This window comes from Dermacentor variabilis, chromosome 9 (assembly GCF_050947875.1).
Source record: "Dermacentor variabilis isolate Ectoservices chromosome 9, ASM5094787v1, whole genome shotgun sequence".
In the NCBI taxonomy this organism is placed as follows: Eukaryota; Metazoa; Arthropoda; class Arachnida; order Ixodida; family Ixodidae; genus Dermacentor; species Dermacentor variabilis.
Window position 1 is genome coordinate 53,449,954 of NC_134576.1, and position 18,765 is coordinate 53,468,718.

General features: G+C 48.0%; 1 protein-coding gene across 1 annotated transcript in view; it reads right to left on the minus strand.

Moving 5' to 3' along the window:
- The window catches only part of LOC142558352 (uncharacterized), a 52,099-nt gene extending 34,397 nt beyond the window's left edge, over positions 1-17,702 (minus strand). The window contains exons 1-2 of the mRNA XM_075670497.1: positions 17,625-17,702; positions 6,337-6,432 (exon numbers count right to left, since the gene is read on the minus strand). Of these exons, the coding sequence (XP_075526612.1) occupies positions 6,337-6,432; positions 17,625-17,658 (130 nt within the window). The 5' untranslated portion in view covers positions 17,659-17,702. The remainder of the gene's footprint in view (positions 1-6,336; positions 6,433-17,624) is intronic.
- Between the last annotated feature and the right edge of the window lie 1,063 nt (positions 17,703-18,765).

Below are 18,765 nucleotides of genomic sequence, written 5' to 3' on the forward strand. Positions count from 1 at the left end.
CAAAGATGAGCTCACCAGTTGGGATTCACTTAAGACACAGCTTCAAGACTTGTTCGGCAACCCCTACGGTCACCAACTTGCCGCGCAGAAGGCGCTTTCCGGCCGTGTGCAGACGTCAACAGAGCTCGATGTCAGGTACATTCAGGACGTCTTGGCTCTGTGCCGCAGTGTTGACACCCACATGACTGAGTCCGACAAGGTTGCCCACATACTCAAAGGCATTGTCGATGACTCCTTCAACTTCCTCGTTTGCAACAGCGTAGCGACGGTTGATGCTGTTATAAAAGAGTGCCGCCACCTGGAACTCGCTAAAAGCCGACGTATTGACCAGCAGTTTGCCCGTCTGCCCAACACCCCAGCGACATCTTCCTGTGCCGACACTCCTCATCCCAACAACACTGCCGATGTTACCACGATCGTCCGGCGTGAGATCGAGGCCGCCTAACCGGCTGCCTTCGACCCCAGTCCCACCAACACATCTGCAGTTACGGCCTCACTGATCCAGTTAGTTGTCCGCCAAGAGTTCGAAAACATGGGTCTTCACACCATCTGCTCGGCCCATCGTCCTTATACCCGCCCGGCTTCTTCGATTCCGCCCCGTCCCGCATCTTCTTACCCACCACGTTTCCGCAACCCATCTGAATGGCGCACTGCTGACGACAAGCCCATTTGTTTCCACGGCCATCGAATAGGGCACATTTCTCAGCACTGTCGCAGTCACTGGAGTTCCCCGACTCGGCCTACTTATACTGCCTACTCTCGTCCCCCAGGTGGCCCTTCTCGTCCCTATGCCACACGCTCCGATAACGCCGCCGCTGATTCTCCTGCAGCGACCCGCTCCTATTCTCGTTCGCCTTCGCCCCAACGACGACAATCTCGCTCTCCCCAGCCCCATCGCTCCTATTCGCTGACTCCCTTCGGACGCCGCTCGCAGCCGGAAAACTAGAGGATGCAGCGCCTCAAGGTGACGCTGCACTGCTCCCTACGCCGCCAAATCCTCTCCTGACGTTGCCCACTCATCTGAACCGTCTTGACGTGCAAGTCGACGGTGTTTGTGTCTGCACTCATAGAAACTGGGGCGCGTTTGTCCGTAATGAGCGCTGACCTTCGTAACCGGCTCAAGAAAATTATCACGCCCGCCACTACGCCTGTTGTCCGTGTCGCCGATGGCGGAACAGCCCCCGTAATTGGTAAGTGTAGCGCCCGCGTCTCCTTCGCCGATCGCTCAACAATCGTGCTATTCAGTCATCGCTCACTGTCCCCACGACATCAGCCTCGGCTAAGGCTTCCTCTCCGAACATTCTGCTCTCATCGATTGCTCCGCCAGTACTCTCCGCCTCGACCTGCCTGTTCTGGATCCCGCTGAACAACACCCTACTCGCCTCAGTTCCGTCGACTTCATTCGCTTGCCACCTTCGGCACTGACTTACGTCGACTTCGTGTCATCCCCACCGGTCCCCGGCGGTCACTACATCGCGGCTCCTATGCAAGACGTCCTCCTAACACACGGGATCACAGTACCTCATACAGTTTTATCTATTGCGGCGAATTGCGTCTGCCTGCCAGTGGTCAATTTTGGCTTGACGACACAAGTGCTCCCAAGATATTTTTGACTTGAACGATCGTCCTTCGGCCCAAACAACAGCTGTCAAACATCGCATTAATACCGGCGATGCCCCTCCTATTCATCGCCGCCCGTATCGAGTATCACCAGCTGAGCGTCAAGTTATTCACACCGAAGTTCGCAAAATGCTTGCCAAGAACATTATTGAATCGTCATGTAGTCCATGGGCGTCACCTGTTGTGCTAGTAAATAAGAAGGATGGCTCATGGCGCTTTTGCGTGGATTATCGGCACCTTAACAAGGTTACCAAAAAGGACGTCTATCCCCTACCTCGGATTGATGACGCCCTTGACTGCCTCCACGGTGCTCGCTATTTCTCCTCTATTGACCTTCGCTCCGGCTATTATCAGATTGCCGTGGACGATCTCGACCGCGAGAAGACTGCCTTTGTAACACCCGGCGGTGTTTATCAATTCAAAGTGATGCCGTTCGGTCTATGTAACGCTTCTGCCACTTTTGAACGCAGGATGGACTCCCTTCACGGTTTCAGGTGGTCCACGCGCCTGTGCTACTTGGACGACGTTATAGTATTCTCCCCAACATTCGCTACGCACCTCGAGCGCCTCTCAGAAGTCCTGGACGTTTTTCGGCGAGCCGGTCTGTAACTCAACGCGTCCAAGTGCCAATTCGGCCGTCGCCAGATAACCGTCCTTGGACATCTCGTTGACGCGAACGGAGTGCAACCGGACCCAGGCAAGATACATGCTGTTACGCACTTCCGTGTTCCAAAGTGTGTCAAGGATGTGCGCAGCTTCATCGGCCTTTGCTCGTACTTCCGCCGTTTCGTGAAAAATTTCGCGGCCATAGCACGACCACTAACCGAGCTTTTGAAAAAAGACGCCCCTTTCCAGTGGGGCAATAACGAGGCCTCTGCATTCACGCTTCTAATCGACCTTCTCACAACGCCTCCCGTTCTGGCCCATTTCGATCCTTCTGCGCCTACCGAAGTCCGTACTGATGCCAGCGGTCACGGAATTGGCTGCAGTACTGGCACAACGACAGCGTGGCCACGACCGTGTTATCGCTTACGCCAGCAGGCTCCTCTCGCCCGGGGAGCGCAACTATTCCGTCGCTGAGCGTGAGTGTCTGGCCCTAGTTTGGGCGGTTGCGAAGTTCCGCCCAGACTTATATGGTCGACCCTTTTCAGTTGTCACAGGCCATCACGCGCTTTGCTGGTTATGCTCATTGAAAGACCCTGCAGGAAGACTTGGTCGCGGGGCCTTACGCTTCCAAGAATATTCGTTCTCTGTCACCTACAAATCTTGCCGACTACACAAGAACGCTGACTGCCTGTCTCGCTACCCGGTAGACGAGCCTGACGACGCCGACAGTAGTACCGCCGCCGGCATTTTCTCTGTGTCTGCCTTCGCTAACATCGCCGATGAGCAGTACCGAGACCTATCGCTGCGAGTACTCATCGACCATCTGCGCTCTACACCTACCGACGCATCCGTTCGCCGATATATCCTCTAGGGCGGCATTCTGTACCGAAGGAACTTCCTCCCTGAAGGCCCTGATCTTCTTGTCGTGCCAAAACATCTACGACAGACTGTGCTCTTTGAGATGCATGACGCACCCACTGCAGGACATCTTGGGGTAACCCGCACGTATGACCGTGTCCGCCGCCGCTTCTATTGGCCTGGTCTGGCTCGCTCCGTCCGACGCTATGTTGCTGCCTGTGATCCCTGCCAGCGTCGGAAAACACCTCAGGTGCTACCTTCCGGTTATTTACAGCCGATCACCGTCCCTGTGGAACCATTTTCTCGTGTTGGATTAGACCTCCTCGGTGCCTTTCCCACGTCATCCTCTCGGAACAAATGGGTAGCCGTCGCAACTGATTACACCACCCGATACGCAATCACGCGAGCTCTCCCTACCAGTTGCGCCACTGACGTTGCGGACTTACTCTTGCGGGACATTATCTTAGTGCATGGCGCCCCGCGACAGCTGCTTACTGACCGGGGTCGTAACTTCCTCTCGAAAGTTATCGCCGACATTCTGCGTTCCTGCTCTATTCACCACAAGGTGACTACCTCATACCATCCTCAAACCAATGGCCTGACAGAGCGGTTAAACCGTACTCTTACCGACATGTTGTCCAAGTACGTTTCGAAGGACCGCCACGACTGGGACGTTGCCCTTCCTTACGTCACATTTGCTTATAATTCTTCCCGGCATGACACCGCCGGATTTTCTCCATTTTATGTACTCTACGGTCGCGAACCAACCTTTCCCCTTGACACGGTACTTCCTCCTGCTGCGATCTCAACAACCGAGTATGCGCGCGACGCCATCGCCCTCGCCGACCATGCACGCCAGCTTGCCCGCGCTCGACTGACGGAGTCGCAAATCACGCAGCCGCGTCAGTACAACGTACAACCCTGACGTACAGTTTTCGCCTGGTGCGCTCATGCTCCTGTGGTCGCCCTCTCGTCACGTCGGACTTTCTGAAAAGCTCCTTTCGCGATACACAGGGCCCTACCGCGTGCTGCGCCAGGTGACGCCTGTGACTTACGAAATTGCTCCTGTGAGCTCAACATCGTCATCTACTCCGGCATCTACTGATGTCGTGCACGTCAGTAGGCTCAAGACCTACTACACTGCTTCAGGCTCCGGGCTTTAGTCGCTCCGGGACGGCGCTTTTGCCGCCGGGGGTAGTGCTACGGGATAGTATTTCCAATGACGAAGAGCCGAGCAGTAAGAAGACGATGACGACGATTTGGAGCTAGCGCGGGCTGTTGCCTCTTTGCCAAGCGCAGCATATTTTGTTGTAAATATACTTGTACATAGCTTTTCGTCTGCGGCTTCCTCCGTAACAATATAATGAAATCACGAGGTATTAATACATGAACAGAACGGAAGCTGAGATTGTTGCAGACAAGAACTTATCCAAGTCCAAACTTTATTAACAAGCTATATCCAGAAATAGAAGTACCAATCGATTGCAAGAAGTGTTGTGGCGTCATTACTCTAGATCACATGCTTTGACAGTGTCCTGTGTCTTTCACAGACTGTGACAAGGAGAGAATGAATGAATGAATAAAGCCTTTATTTTAGGGAAGGGGGCGGCTCTAGGCCACTGTTGGGGATTAGGAGGGGAAGGAATGTGGGTTCCCGGACTGTTGGCTGAAGCACATCTTCGTCTGAGTCTTGGATCTTTCGCTTTATGCAGGCTCAGGTGCGTGTTCAGTTCCGGCGCTTTCACATGGGCTGATCGACCCCTTCTACACTACTCGAAACAGGCCAATTTGTCTGCCATATGTCGCAATGGCTTTCTGTGTTTCAGAGTTAGTTTGTATTCCAATTCCTAGTGTTCTAATGTATCCGTGTAGTAAATGTTGAATGTTGGATCTCCCTTGTGAAAAAGCTACACAGCTCCAAATGAGGTGTTGCAAGTCTGCTCTAAGGAGGGAGACTGGTGGCGGCGAGTCCTACGCAGTGGAGTTCTTTTCGATCAAGTACAGGCCGTCCAGAAGGCCCACGATACGGCGGTCAGGTTAAACCTTACTGTCCCGACGTGGGAGCCGCATCGTCAACCTAAGGGTTGCCCTTCAGAATATTATTAAAGTTCATCATACCACACCTTCAATATGTTGTTGGCGTGTCCTGAATAGAGCGCGGGTCCTCGCACTCAGCGCAAGATGGTAGCCACGGGGCTACTGGGGCGCGCCCAAGCCTAATTGTATTGCGTTTAAGGGGGCTGGTTGGTTCATCATTGGAATAATACAAATAGGGCATCACAGCTCTCTCTCCTGTGCTATTTACTCGCTCGTCCTATGTCACGCTGTTTCTGTTTCTGTCTTGATCAAGAAGGAATACGTGCCTTCCAAGTATGAAACTCAAGGTGGGGCTTTCAATGAGAAATGTATTTTAGGAGACATTTGATCTATCTTCTTTAGTATTTCCAGTAGTTAAGTGCTATTTTCTGGATCCTTTCGAAAGCCTGGAAGGCATGAAAAAATAAAATCGCGTGATATGCCTGTTTGCATCCCTTGCCCAGCGATGAAGAAATAACTAAGAGCAAGCGCCATTATACTTCGTGGTACACGTTGGATACACACGTTTCGAAACAACCCGTCTCATAACACACCAGCTACGATGGTGCGACCTGAAATCGTAGCATCGAGCAGTGAAACTAACTAGTAGTATTCCGAACAGCATATCTTGGCAGGTTCTTTTAGAGTTGTTATATCTGGGAAATACAACGGCAGACAGGAACATGTTTCGTATAAGCCCCTAGGTCGTACGGAAAACATTGAGAGTAATCATGGCGTCAAGCTGGTCAATTTATATGTATGGCTGACATGAAGGAGGTGATTGCGGCTCACCTTAGTCACGCTATATCTTTTGTAGTGTATTTAGCCATCTGTTATTAATTTCCGCCCACGTCTGCGCACCAAGTCTCTCTATGGCTTATGGCGCTCTTTGGTCATACCTGGCCCTCGCACCATTAAACATCAAGCATTCATTCTCTATGGCTTGGTTCAAGATTCGCGAAAGGAAAGACAATTTCTTGTTATATCTTCACGACAGCTATCACTGAAGGGTTCATTCCCACAGTGCCCCACTGAGGCACTCACACGAGACGCTTTCCATTGGGCTCTGCGATTTGTCTACTTTTCCGAACCTACGCGTACGCCTTTTCTATGCGAACCCCATCATTTCAGTTTGTGACGGAGGTGTAAACTTATGGTAAGATTTCTAGCTCTTACGTGGTCCGGGCTTCACGGTGGTGGCTTCTGTCATTGTCGAGTCTGCAATCAATACCTGGGTGGTGGTAAAGGCCTCGCTGGTGGTCGTCTCCGCGACTGGAAAGCAGTGTGCATTGAATTTTAGTGCGCACTCTTCGTCATACTCTACAGGTCTAACAACTTGCTATTAACAATACCGATGTTATCGCTGAAAGTCGACACGGCGCTACAGGCATTAAAATTGTCATGATGATGATTAAGTTTGGATGTAGGCTGCAGCCGGATCTAGTTTTGCAAGATGTCTAGCTGGCGATGGCTCCGCACGAGCGCCTCCTTTCGTTGCCGTTCATGAGCGCTGCGTTGACACATGAACACTATCTGCTATGCACGGCGTTCTATGCCTTGTTAAGTCCGTACATTTTTCTTGTTCTTGTCCAGTACTAGAAAATTAGGCGCAAAAACGGTATTTAAAATGTATAAAAAAGCAAAGCTACATTTGAAGGTGCTGTGAATCCTTTATCGGAAATTTAGTATTGGCTCCATTCCAGCTATAAACGTTCTTGGAAAATAAAGTATCTCTAGATACTTTTATTCTAGATACGGTGAACTTCTTTCGAGCTCAAAAGAAGTTCACCGTTGGTATGCTGTGGAGAATTTCATGAAATATTCTTTTAAACATTTTAGTGATCTTTGGCACTTCCAAGAGCGCTTCACGTGATTCTTTAAAAAAACCGTATTTCGGATATCTAGCGAATTTTCCTCTTCCTGCGTTCATATTCAAGCAGGTTCACGCCTATTAAGAGACGCGGCGGTGGTTACCTAGGCTCTCGTCTTGTGCGCCGGCACTTCAGTCAATATATTCCATGGGAGGGCTCGAAGAAATCCTAAAACCTTGAATGTTTAGAGGGGGCAACGATTCTCGAACCAGCCTGGATGGGAATGGAGTTAAGTGCGTGCTGGAAATGACTCATGTGACGCGCCTGTCTTGAGTACCCGCTATCGGGAATTGGGCTGCGCGTAGAGGGAAACTGGATGATGCGCCGACTCAATTAACGCGCGGCAAACTGCGTGGAATCAATAACTTATTATGAAAAACTACACTACAAGCTTCAAAATCAGTAACAATACAGGGATACTACACTTTTAAAACATGGAAAGCATGTGCGCAAGGACACACAAACTATAAGACAAGAGATGAGTGCAGCCAGAAAGAAGGCTTAAGAGAAAGTGCGAAGCTAGGAACAAAGAAGTGAGCACGCTTTGAACGATATCAACATGGAGAGGCTGCAAAGTCGAAGTACTTCCTGGTACTCCACTGCGGAACCTGCTGTGGATCAGACGCTAGCAGATCCGAAAATGTGTAAATTCGAATAATGATTTCGTAGAAATAGAGGATATCAGTTTGAGTACGTCTGCAGCTATGTGACGGAAGTGTGTGTTGATTGGTCAGGTTGGGGGGGGGCGGGGGGGGGCATGAAGTCAGAAAACCATGATTATGAATGATTATAAGCGTTTTCTCCACACAATCAATTATGCTAGTTGAGTAGCTTGTGCCATTACACGCCACTGATACATATTCACGTACTGCGAGTCAAATTACCCAGAACATTTCGACGAAAACAAGTGAGGCACGGAATTTTGTTGTAAATCTGCTGACTGAACCAAGCACGTGCAGGCCTTGCGATGCTAAGCGCCTTGAGTGGGCTTGGATTCTTACTAAAAAGAAGCTCACCGACGACGCTTATATAAAAATATATGAGCTACCTAAGCGCTTATTAGTTGTGCATGCGAAAGCATTTTTGCCCAGTTCAACGCCGCTGAGCAGCCCTCAGAGTTGTGAACTCCTCGCGGGCGAGCGAGCGCGTTGAGACGCTTGATGAACTCGTCGTAGAGAGCAAAAACAGAGGCACCTCGATGCGTGACGTCATGCTACCATGTCTGACTGCCATAGAATCGAATGCGTACGCTCCAGGGTGAGCCGCGGCGATTGTTTACGTCACCGCTTTCATCATTGGCAATGGAAATTTCGGTTTAAGTATCATGATGCCGTAAAGCAGACTGCCCATACCTGCTATATAGATTTAGCGCAGTGGGTGACACTCCTATACTTCTGAGCGGGGGTTGTAGTTTCGAAACTCGCTATTTCCAACGTTTTTTCCTTTCGAAGTTATTGTGTTTTATGCATTAATTTATGTATAGCGACTGCCAAAGCGAAGTTGAAGCGCAGCCGAAAGTACGCGCGAATAGGAACACGCGGGTAACGAAGGCTTCCTAGAGCGATGTTGATGTGGCGTCGCGGCGATGCCCTCTTCTCTCGCGCAGCACCTGAGGTGCAGCAGCTGTATCCTTTCTTGCCCGCTAAGCTCAGTCTAGGCGCACACGTGATATGGCGTCACCGCCAAAACAGAATTTGGGTGCCGGATCGCTGCGAAAAACACCGCCTTTCTTGCTCAATCGGCCTTTTGATGCTTTCGCGTCAAAATCATTGTCAACACTACTTCATCAATAGAATAAGAGAACACGATACTATGAGCTTTTGACGAATCAGACGTTCTTTTTTTTTAATTAGCACCATCTGAAGAACTAGGACAAGCCGGACTGCAGATCCCGGCAGTACTATCCATCTCCTCTACTATTTACATGTCAGCGTAAAAAAAAGACGTAATTCCTGGAAAAACATGCCTAATTAAGATGACAACTGAACCTAGAACGGAATGAGGGGGCACACCACAAGATGGCATGTCGACAATAGAAGATAGGACGTTGACGCTCATGAAGCAGGTTATCTCGAGAAGATAGCTACGTAGCAGAGCTACAACTGCTATGGTCATTCTGTTCAAGCTTCACGAGCCCTAGAAGATGGCGGACTACGTAGAAAACTTTGCTGTGCTTGCAGTACACAATGTCAACTTGCCACTTTGGGTGATGGACGTCGAAATATGCGTCATAAAGCTTACAAGGTTGGTAGTCTTGGAGCGACGGGGAAAAATTCGTCCCGATTTGGAACTACAATATTTCTTTACTCACGCGTATACTCTGTCAATAGCTAATTGGAATAGCTTGAAAATTGCAGTGAGCACAAAAATCGGCCGATAGATTGCAACATCCACTTCGATGGTGGACTGGAAAAGCGTGAGCGGTTTTCAAAGCAAACGGCAAAGTGCATTTAAAGGACAGTCATTGAACATCGATGTCAGGCCAGGTACAAAAAATTTACCGACGATTACGATAATTCTTAACGCGGCTCTATGCGTGTCTTCATTTCGCGATATACTGAGGCAAAGAATTCAAGAGAGCCGGCGATCGTCGAAAATCTGATCTGTGGGTCAAATTCGTCGGCTTGTATACTTGACTCGACCAACGTTCCAGTGTAATCGCTGGCGCCCGCGTGGCTTCCCAAAAGTGCTACACAATTCGCGTCGTAGATACAATCAGATTACAAAAGGCTTTATTACGAAAACTATTTACTAGGGAAATAACCCTCAGAAGCTGTATACCGCTGTTGCATAAGACTTCTCCCTCCAGAATACCCCACAATATGTTACGGCCTACGTTTCTGCTACGTTCCGGCAATGACAAAAAAAGCCGCATATAGCGGTCTTGTTTCTTATCTGAATATTTCAATACACTTAGAGAGCGCAAATTTATTATCGAGACGCCTACCTATTTTGGAGCCATCCTGAAGTTCTCCCAACATGCCATTACCTCTTCCCATGTTTTGGGTTTTATTATAACCTGCATTGCTAACATCTATATTAGCGATGTAATGGTCAACGGTTTACATGAATAACTTTTCTTTTTTTCCCCTTGCCTTTATAAACTACATTTATTCTTTTCCCGACTTTCTGATCGTGTTTCATTAATCAGTTTAACGGAAACTTCGCCTAACGCTGCGGCTGTGCGCTTAGAAATTTTCGCTTAGGATTTGTTTCCAGGGGCGCTATAACGTAAAACTATTCCAAACTTTCCTATTCCAATTCTGCTATCAGCCCTCCACTATTGGTCAATTTTTCGACCACGCCGACTTCACCTGTCTGTCACGCGACATCACGAAAACCGCGATACCTCCCCATCTGATATGATGTGTACACACTGATTATGCATGATTTGACAGAAAAAAGAAAAACAGTTATTTCTGGTTCGACCCCTTTTCGCCATTAGCCCTGGGCTATTGGGAAAAAGTTTTCCGGCTGCACCCACTTCACCTGCTTGTCACGCGACGTCACAAAACCGCACAAACTCACCGCGTCAAAGTGACGTGTACGCGATAAAGATGCATTAATATGCCGAACAAAACTGAACTTTCTTCGGAATAGCTGCAGGCTGCCCCGTTCCGAAAGGAATAAAAGATGGCTGCCGCCGATCGCTGAGACACTGGCTACTCGCACCTGCCGAAGAGCATGGGTGTATTTGCGTATAATAAAACTTCTTGCGTGGTCGTGTAACGTTTTCGTGCACTTTCGGCACGTTTACCACCTCATTCTGCCAACTCTTCTTTGCTGAGGGTCAGTTTTAGCGTCATTCTTAAGATTCCGTTGCATTCCGCCGTGATTTTTGACCAGCCACCACAAGCTAAGTAAGGGAAAGCCGACCAATCGCATACGCCGGCGCCACCCTCTTCATCCGGTTATCGATTTTCAGTGCACTGGCTCTACCCCAGTGAATCCCTCTCCACTTGAGCGTTCTCCTCGCCTCTTGTCAGCCAATTAGATACGACAAGCAGCTCAGTTTAGGCAACGTTATTCGTTTTTCCAGCAAACAAAAGTGACCATCTATGAGCGAGGAGAGCGTTTGATTGGTCTGTTCAGACAACCCTGCGGGTGACTGCCCGGTGCTTGCGTCGGTGGTTACGCAAATTTGACGTCAGGAGATCGGAATAAACATATTGGAATAGTTTTACGTTATAGGGCTCCAGTTGAATCTTTTCAGCCCCATCTGGTTCTCTTTCACGGTAATTTTTTTTTTCTGATATGCTACCTCGTCATTGCATTGGAATGATTCGGCTGTTATTTTTCGGGTGTAATTGCCGCGTGCCCCTCTAGTTTGTTTTTATATTCGTGTAGGATAGGTTGTTGTATAGTTCCAGACTTCCAGCCTAATCAATTTAGGCGGTTCCAAAGTATTCTAGGTGCGGCCTTCATTTTCTGCAGTATTTTCGACAACCAACGTTCTCTTTCACCTTTGAACTTTGCATGAACTCGTCTTTGAACCACAGACCCTTTTTTTCCCGGTATATTTCTCATTTTCTGTCTATGTGATCCAACAGCAACTGCCTTTTAGAGCGCAGGTCTTAGGTGCCCGTTCCTGCGTTGAGCGTTGGCATGTCTCTGCATCATTGGTCACCGAGCGAACGAGCACAGCGAACGATGAAAGACCGAAAACGGAGAGCAGCGGGAAATATAAGGCGGCGATAGCAACGAGAACACAAGGAAGAAAGCAGATGAGAAGGCTACAGTGAAAGCATGAGGCCGAAAAGGGAGGAGGAAAGTATGGCGAAAGGGTAAGAGAAAAGCACAGTGTTCCACGAGACTACGAGATGGCGCTATAGCTTTAGAGCGCAGCTCATATGCTGGAACTGCATGGGGACGCCATTTTTGGCAAGACTGGAGCGCAGTAGAGAAACAATGGCGTCGTTTCGACAAACACGTCCACGAAAATCGCGTGGCCGTGCCGTGCTGTTGTGAGCAGAAAACAACGCGCTGGCGCGCCCGCGGCCACCAATGACAGCGCAGCGCGAGTGGCACCTCACGCCAACGTCCCGCATTACTTACCCGAACAACACCAGATGGTGTTGCCCTCCGCGCATTCGGGGTATGTGGAAAGGTGTAATAGTGACAGGACTCGCTTTTGGAAATGCGGTTGCTTGCTTTAAATCAGGGGTACAATCAGGACTCGAAGGCAACCAAAGCTCAGTGGGGCGCCTCGCATAAGGCGCTCAAGGCAAGACTACAAAACAAGCTCTGCAGGGTGATATGGGCTGGACAAGTTTTGAAGTGAGGAAAGCTCACAGTCAAATTGATTATGAAGAACGACTGAGGAATGTTGAAAAAAGTAAATGGGCTGGGAGAGCGTTGAGGTATTTGTACAGGAAAAACAGATTCGCAAAGGAGGAAAAGAACTTGAAAGCTTACCAGCAAATATGCCGCCGGTTGGGTGAGCAACACAGCAACAAAGAACGTCAAGTGAAAAGTCAAAGAGGCTGAAATCATCTCATGGGTGCCAGCAATGCAAAAGAAACCTGCCATAAGTAACTACTTAACAGGAAAAAAGGCAGTCAGGAAAGGAACAATTTATGATATGTCAGAAAGAAGCTCATTACTTTCCGCGGCAAGATCAGGATGCCTTAGAACACGCACGTATAAAGCGAGATGCAAGAAAGAAGAAGAAGCTTGTGCTTGCTGCGGTAAAGCTAGGGAAAGGATGGAGCATGTGTTATTAGAATGTGAATATACCTGCCCAGCGGTCGATTTAGGCACCACTGGCCTCGCCGAAGCCCTTGGGTTGAGATTAGTAAGAGGCGATTGGAAGATTGGTCGAAGAAAAATAGGGAAATGAACAACCGAAACATACAAAAACAAAGTTCACAATAGGGTGCCAGAATTCGGTTATAGGAATTCATCGTTGTTTTCTTTTTCGCCGTTTATTTTTTAGTTTTGAACCTAGGTAGTATAATAGGCGGTATAATAGCATGAGCTCGGTGTTGCAACCCACCACCGCGTTCCAAAGGGGAGGCTCATAACATCCATCCATCCATGCATCCATCCATCCGTCCATCCATCGATCCAGCCTTGGCGGAGCATCTCGACGGACCACCCGGAGATTGAGCGCGCGCTTTTCAAAACCACTTGTTCTAGTATGGGTAATGCGCGCTTGGTAATCTTACAAAATCGCCGTTTTTTTCTCCTGTCATGCTCCCGTAGTTATCATGGACAAAGGCACCTTCAATGAGGCCCTCATCGACTAAGTAGAGCAGCGTCGCGTTCTGTGGGATTTCCGCACGCGAAAAGTCGCCTTCGCAGGCCGCACTCAATGCTTGGCAACAATGTCCTAAATAATGTGCACATTTCAAATAAATCACGATAACTATACTTGGGAGAGATACGTAGCTCTCTAATGACCCACGAGGTGACTATTAAAAGTGTTTCTTAATTTTAGGCGTGCATTACTTCGGAAAAAACACAAATTCCCTGTTCTGGGGATTTCTCTTGTCTGCCAAAACCGGCAAACACGGCGCGGCAGGTTCGGACCCGTGGCGTTCACGCGGGTGCTGACGAGTCAGCGGTGGCGCGGGCGTTCAACGCGCGTCCGCTTTTGGCGAGCGAAGAACGCGCCATGCGGTTCCAGCTTTATTCCCGCGTTCCTTGGTTAAGCGTCGCTGCCCTTCGGCGCAACCCCGCGAACGCGCTTGTGCCACTGCTCGCGTGTTCGTCGTCATCATCTTCCGCAGCTGGCTCCGATGCTGCTCGTTATGCCAGCGTTCCCACACTGCCCCTCGTTCTGGGAACGTGCCGACCGCACTTGCCCACTGCCAAACGGTAGGGTGCGGTGATATCGGTGAGTTATTCACCTCATGTCACTAAATCCACATACAGCGGCGCTCAAATTTCACATTATAGAATATCGTAATTGTCGGAAATTCTTTGAATAACTGTACATTCAGGTTCCTGCAGATGGATGGATGGATGGATGTTATGAGCGTCCCCTTTGGAACGAGGCGGTGGGTTGCGCCACCAACCTCTTGCTACCTAATGTCCTACTTAAGTTAAACAATAAAAAATAAAAATAAGCACTATGAACTCCCACACCCAAATTTCCTGATCCCCTATTGCTAACTGTGCTTTTGTACGTCTCCGTTTTATGTCGTTTCCCTACTTGTCGTCCACCAATCCTCCTATCGCCTCTTACTAATGCCTATTGCGGACATGTTTACTTTTCCACTGCTCTCACTGAACCCAAGGTCTTCAAGGAGGCCAGTGGTGCCTAAATCGACCGCTGGGCAGGTATATTCACATTCTAAGAAAACGTGGTCCATAGTTTCCCTAGCTTTACCGCAGCAAGCACATGCTTTGAGTTCCTTCTTATATCTCGCTTTATAGGTGCGTGTTCTAAGGCATCCCGATCTCGCTTCGAAAAGTAATGAGCTCCCCTTTGAGTTATCATAAATTGTTTGTGTTCTGATTTTGTTTTCTTCCTCTTAAGTAGTTACTCATGGCAGGTTTCCTTTCCATTGCCGCCACCCATGAGATTATTTCAGCCTCTCTGACTTTCCGCTTGATTGTCTTTGTTGCTGTGTTGCCCACCCTACAGGCCGCATACTTGCTGGTAAGCTTCCTAGTTCTTTTCCTCCAATGTGGATCAATGTTTTTCCTGTACAGATACCTGAACACTCTCCCAGCCCATTTACTTGCTTCCGTATTCCTCAGGCGTTCTTCATACTAAATTGTACTGCGAGCTTCCCTCAATTCAAAACTAGACCAGCCCATGTCGCCCTGCACAGCTTCATTTGTAGTCTTCCCGTTAGCGCCCAATGCGAGGCGACCCACTGACCTTTGGTTCCCATGGAGTCCTGACTGTACCCCTGATTTAAAGCAAGCAACCGCATTTCCAAATGTAAGTTCTGGAACTATTACACCTTTCGACATACCTCGGAGGACCTCGTATCCCCATTGCACTCTGTGCTTCCATTATGACTGCACTTCTCTTCCCCTTCACTGTTATTGTTTTTCCTGTGTTTCCATATATCTATCCATCTACCAAGGTATTTATATTCTGTTACCCGAGGTATTTCCTGGCCCTGTATCTCCACTGTTTGTTCACTGTTTTCATTGAATACCAAAACACCTGATTTTCTGACACTAAATGTACAACCTAAATTCTTGCCTTCCTGTCCATAGATATTAGCCAGACGTTGCAAATCACTTTGCTTGTTAGCTAGCAACACAATGCCATCGGCAGGTACTTGTAAATGGTGCGCCATCTAGTGAGTCAACCAGCAGGTGGAGCCCAACCACGTGCACAGCCTGAAAAATATTTATGACTGCTGCCTGTTTCTGTGGTGGCGCAATGAAACAGTGGCTTAGTGGTTAGCGCGCTTGGCTACGCACTGGTAGACGTGGCCGTGGGACAGAGGATAAAATCCTCACCGTGCCCATTTTTTCGAAATGCGTAAGCGTTTCCATGCTTACCCAAAGATGAAAAAATTCATGCAGAAATACCTGTGGGATATGTCTAAGTATGACTAAGCAATGCGCCACTTATCCCCACGCAGTCCGGTGTCATTATTGATGTTATGAAACTTCATCCGGCCAGTACGTTCTTCAACAAATGTACACCTTTTGGGCTGTATATTTTCCATACAACAATAATCGTCATCTGTCTTGCTTACGTTTGCTTCCTTGAAAACGATGCACTCGCTACTTGCCTGTCGAGAATGCTGTCATGCTGATAACGGGCATGCCGTTCGTGACTTAAGTACAGGGATTGCCCCCTTAAGGAAGGAAATGCGGAGAGACATTATTGCAGTGTGGCAAAATGGCGTAGTTTTGCTGAAGAGTGTACAAACTACAGCGTTGCGGCGACCCGAACTGGTTCGGACGATGGCGCAAGGTGCATTGATTACACAAGCCAAGTACTACTGGTGGCGGCGCCAGGTACGCTGATGACGTTCCGATAATTCTGAACCGTTATCGTTCTCTAGGCAGCACGAAGGTAAAGTAGCTCGCGGCTGCGCGCCCTATCTTGAAAGAGTTGGTCTTACTGGACGGACAGACGGTTTTTAAATGCGTGAGCATCACTTTGCTGAAGCCTGAAGCAGCGAGTGACTTTAGCTGCGTGCTGCCTGTCGCTTCGGCGCCAACGAATAAGCGAGAACACAATGCTAACGAAGATTACTAGACACACTCTCTTCCGTTATCGCAATTGGCGTTCAATATTGGAGTCAGCGTGGCTTGCTTCAACGCAAGACTCTCCACCACAGCCCGATTTCAAGGCACCGCAGCCGGTGTACACTTGATTACGGTTCATAACGGATTGACGCGGACAGATAAGGCGCGAAAGCGCGATAACGGCGTATAATCATCGGAACGTCATCAGCGCACTTGGCGGTGCCACTTCCAGTGGTTTGCTGCTTCATCGATCCACCTGGAATCACCGTCCTCAGCAATTAGTGTAGCCGTAGCTTTGTCGTTTATACTGGTGGGATCAAGTCATAACACTCATAATAACACCACGGTTCGTGTAGATGAGTAAGTGGCACAGTGCTTATGCGTAGTTAGGCAACTCTCAGAGGAGTTTCTGTGTGACTGTTTTCAATTTAGATGAGGATGACGTAATTTGTGCGCCGTTTTTCTGCCGCGGTTTTCTCGGGATGGCGCGGTCGAACTATATGCAAAGTAACGCTCGCGTATTGGAAAGTTCGCCACCGAGGTATATACGCAGCATGAGTGATCTTGCTTATACAGTGGATTACCCATTCACCGTAAGCGACGGAAATTATATAGCCACTTGTTGGGCTCAGGACTTCTAGTTTATCTGTGGGCACGCTGTTTACGCTGTAGAACAGTTGTATGTTCAACAGAAAACCAATACCGAAATTTTCATTGGTTGGAATTGTACTGAGAGATTAGTCATGCATGCCATTGAGGACAACCTCAGCGAATTAATCTGTTTGCTGAGCTCGCACATATCAGTCAAGATTGCCCCCCCCCCCCCAATCAACGACATTGAAAAAATAACTCGTAATAGTTTAGCTTAGGGATCAGCTTTCAGAGTGTAGCGGGGAAGTTTCCTAACCCATTTGAGCCGTTATAACGTATGGCCGGCAATGACGCTGGTATCCTAAGCAGGGCATGAAAACACTAGAGACAAATAAGGTAAATGTCAGTGTGACACTGCTACATTCTGTTCATTTGACAGGCACAAGTCTAAAACATTATCGCGACAGTTCTCACTTGAATTATCTTGCTGAAGGCAGATGAAAGCTACGAAAACGGACAGCTGATAAGTGATCGTAATGGCAGGTTTTTGAGAAAACGCAGATAAAAAACAATCAGGAAGCCCGCATTGATAAAAATCATCAACATTCAAAAAGCGCCGGGAAGTGTTCGCATCATTGCTAACACCGTTGTCATTATTATTAGTTTGTTGCTGCTATCTGAGATGTTAGTTGTCTACGTGCTTTCTGATCCTGCCTCCCCCCCCCCAAAAAAAAAGAAAGAAGAAGAAACGTTCGCTGCAAGCCCTATGTATACGGTGCTTAAGATTGGAAGGCCCCTCATGCAATTTAGATGTTGCTAATTGTGTGTACTTACCTGATCGTGGTGTCAGCAGCGCAACAAGAAGCATAATGGCAACCACCGCTGACGCGGCGGTATAGGCGGCGACTTGAAGGATGCTTGCAAATAAAGACGGAGAATTAATGTTCTATAACTTGCTGCCATTATTAAGGATTCGTCGGCCGACACATAGCAAAGGCTGTTATCAGTCACTATCATCCTGAGCGTACTGCATAATCATAAGGTCAGATACTTTTCGAATGTGGAGCGTAGCGTATCTTTTGGAACGTGGTGGCATTTTTCTTTCGACAGTAAATTTATAGAAAAAATGTATCGTTTAAAGAAAATTGTGTTATTCAAGTGAATTCGCAAGAGCTTCCTGATCTACATTGTACACACACCACGCTACCTGTGGTATGGCAAGGGCTCGACAATATAGAGCGTTTTTTTTTTTCTCTATGCTGAAGATATGAAAATTGCCTGCGGCAGATATTTATACCAGGAACCGGACCAAACATGTGAACATTACATCCGCAAGAAATTAAACTGCGTATTCTACTTGTTACCGGAATTTTGTAACCAAGATTTTTTTGCCAATTATTGGACGGTACGTACTGCAAACATTATTGCCGGTGAGACCCCTATGCATGCTGATTAAAAATCAATTTTGTATGATACCGGTTTAGAAACGCGCGCCGTAAAATTTGGATGGGGTCGAAATGCACTATTACCCCACTTACATTTTTTTTTTTTTGCAAAAGGGCTGTTTCGTGCACTGACGCACAATTCATTTGTTGCTTCAAGAACTCGCGCACCGTCTGATCCACTATAAACTTTAAAGTGCGAGCGCCTTGCAAACTCATGGGCTAAACCTCTTAAATTGCAATATTTCAGTTATAAACCAAACTTTTACAACTTAACTAGTGCAGTTTTGTCATTTATTCCTTTACGCATTTTCATTCCTCGTGCACGTAATGACCTCCTCTTTGTGTAATCCAATTTAAGAAATAGAACGGTGTTACCTGTCCAATAAATTCTCATTTCTACTACAACAAAGGTAACAGACCGGAATATGTTGTGGCAGATGTTGCCCAGTTCGCCAAAATCCAGATGGAAGCAATGAGAGCTACCAACTCTTTTCAATACAAGTAATGCAAATAACTCGTACACTTGGTCC